This window comes from Mirounga leonina, unplaced genomic scaffold (assembly GCF_011800145.1).
Source record: "Mirounga leonina isolate KUSES-001 unplaced genomic scaffold, KU_Mleo_1.0 Mir_173, whole genome shotgun sequence".
Classification (NCBI taxonomy): Eukaryota; Metazoa; Chordata; class Mammalia; order Carnivora; family Phocidae; genus Mirounga; species Mirounga leonina.
Window position 1 is genome coordinate 93,472,005 of NW_023270447.1, and position 1,444 is coordinate 93,473,448.

Here is a 1,444-nt window from a genome sequence, read left to right on the forward strand (position 1 = left end):
GCGAGCCCGCGCCCCGCCGCGCCGCCCAGCCGCAGGATGCGCGCCCCGCCGCTGCTGCTGCTGCTGGCCGCCTGCGCCGCCGCCCCGACGCCGCCGGGCTGGGAGCCGGCGGCCGACGCGCCCTGGTGCCCCTACAAGGTGCTGCCCGAGGGCCCCGAGGCGGGCGGCGGCCGCCTCTGCTTCCGCAGCCCCGCGCGCGGCTTCCGCTGCCAGGCGCCCGGCTGCGCGGCGCACGCCTCTGCCGGCCGCTCGCTGCGCGCCAGCGTCCTGCGCAACCGCAGCGTGCTGGTGCAGTGGCGCCTGGCGCCGGCCGAGGCGCGCCGCGTGCGCGCCTTCGCGCTCAACTGCTCGTGGCGCGGCGCCTACACGCGCTTCCCGTGCGAGCGCGTGCTGCTCGGCGCCTCCTGCCGCGACTACCTGCTGCCCGACGTGCACGACGGCGTGCGCTACCGCCTGTGCCTGCAGCCGCTGCCGCTGCCGTTGCGCGCCGAGCCCGCCGCCGCCGCCGCCGCCCCGGAGCCCGCGGGGCCCGCCGAGTGCGTGGAGTTCGCTGCCGAGCCCGCCGGCATGCGGGAGATCGTGGTGGCCATGACGGCGGTGGGCGGCTCCATCTGCGTCATGCTGGTGGTCATCTGCCTGCTCGTGGCCTACATCACCGAGAACCTCATGCACCCGGCTTTCGGGCGCCCGGGCCTGCGCAGGCAGCCCTGAAGCGCCAGGCGGCCGGCCCACCGGGGCTCTGCCTGCCGGGGATCGGCGCCCGCTCCCCACTCGTTGCTCCTGCTCCCTCCTTAGGATCTCCGCGCGGGGCCTGCTGGAGACCGGTAGGGCCCCGGCCCGCCAGGGCCTTGGAGTCACTGCACGACCTTCCTAGCCCGGCATCCGCCTCCCAGACTCCAGCTCGGGACTGGCCCTTGGGCCTGCGCAGGGGTGCCAGCCTCGTCCGGGGCTCTCCCTGCTTTCCAGAGGCCTTTCCAGGGGCCGCCAGGACATACAGCCCCTTCTGGCAAGAGCCACTGGCATCCCCGGGTCGTCGCCCTCCACGTCCAGCCTGTGCCACGTTGGAAAAAACAGGCTGTCGTCATTGCTTGGTCACCGTGTGCTCTGCCGACTCGAGGAGGCGCCTTGGAGCCGGTCCTCTCCCCACCTCACCCCAGTGGGCTTAGATTAGCGTCGTGCCTTAGTGTCTTGGGCCCACTGCTAGAGCCAGCCACCCGTCCAGTGCTGTCCGAGGGGGTCTGTGGCCCTGGCACTGGCTGGCTTCCGGGCCAGAGTGTGTGCTTCCGGCCAGAGCCTCCTGGGAAACCCCCCTTCAAGCTTTGCAGGAGCCTCAAGTGTGGGTAAGCAGCGTCTGGTGGTGTTTCCCTGCTTAGGCGTCTGACATGCTGCAAACCATGATGTGGCGTGGCGGGTGGACCCAGCCTCCGATCGTCACGTCCCGGGG

The 1,444-nt window shown here is 72.9% G+C and overlaps 1 protein-coding gene across 1 annotated transcript; it reads left to right on the top strand.

Annotated features, from left to right (window-relative positions):
• Positions 1–36: 36 nt before the first annotated feature.
• On the top strand, positions 37–1,055 carry FNDC10 (fibronectin type III domain containing 10). The gene has a single exon (XM_035020018.1). It carries the CDS (start codon positions 37–39, stop codon positions 709–711), a length of 675 nt encoding a protein of 224 aa, XP_034875909.1. The 3' UTR covers positions 712–1,055.
• The last annotated feature ends 389 nt before the right edge of the window (positions 1,056–1,444 follow it).

Bases quoted from the DNA above. Each gene is read 5' to 3' on its own strand.
- FNDC10 (XM_035020018.1), top strand. From the start codon at position 37: ATGCGCGCCCCGCCGCTGCTGCTGCTGCTGGCCGCCTGCGCCGCCGCC.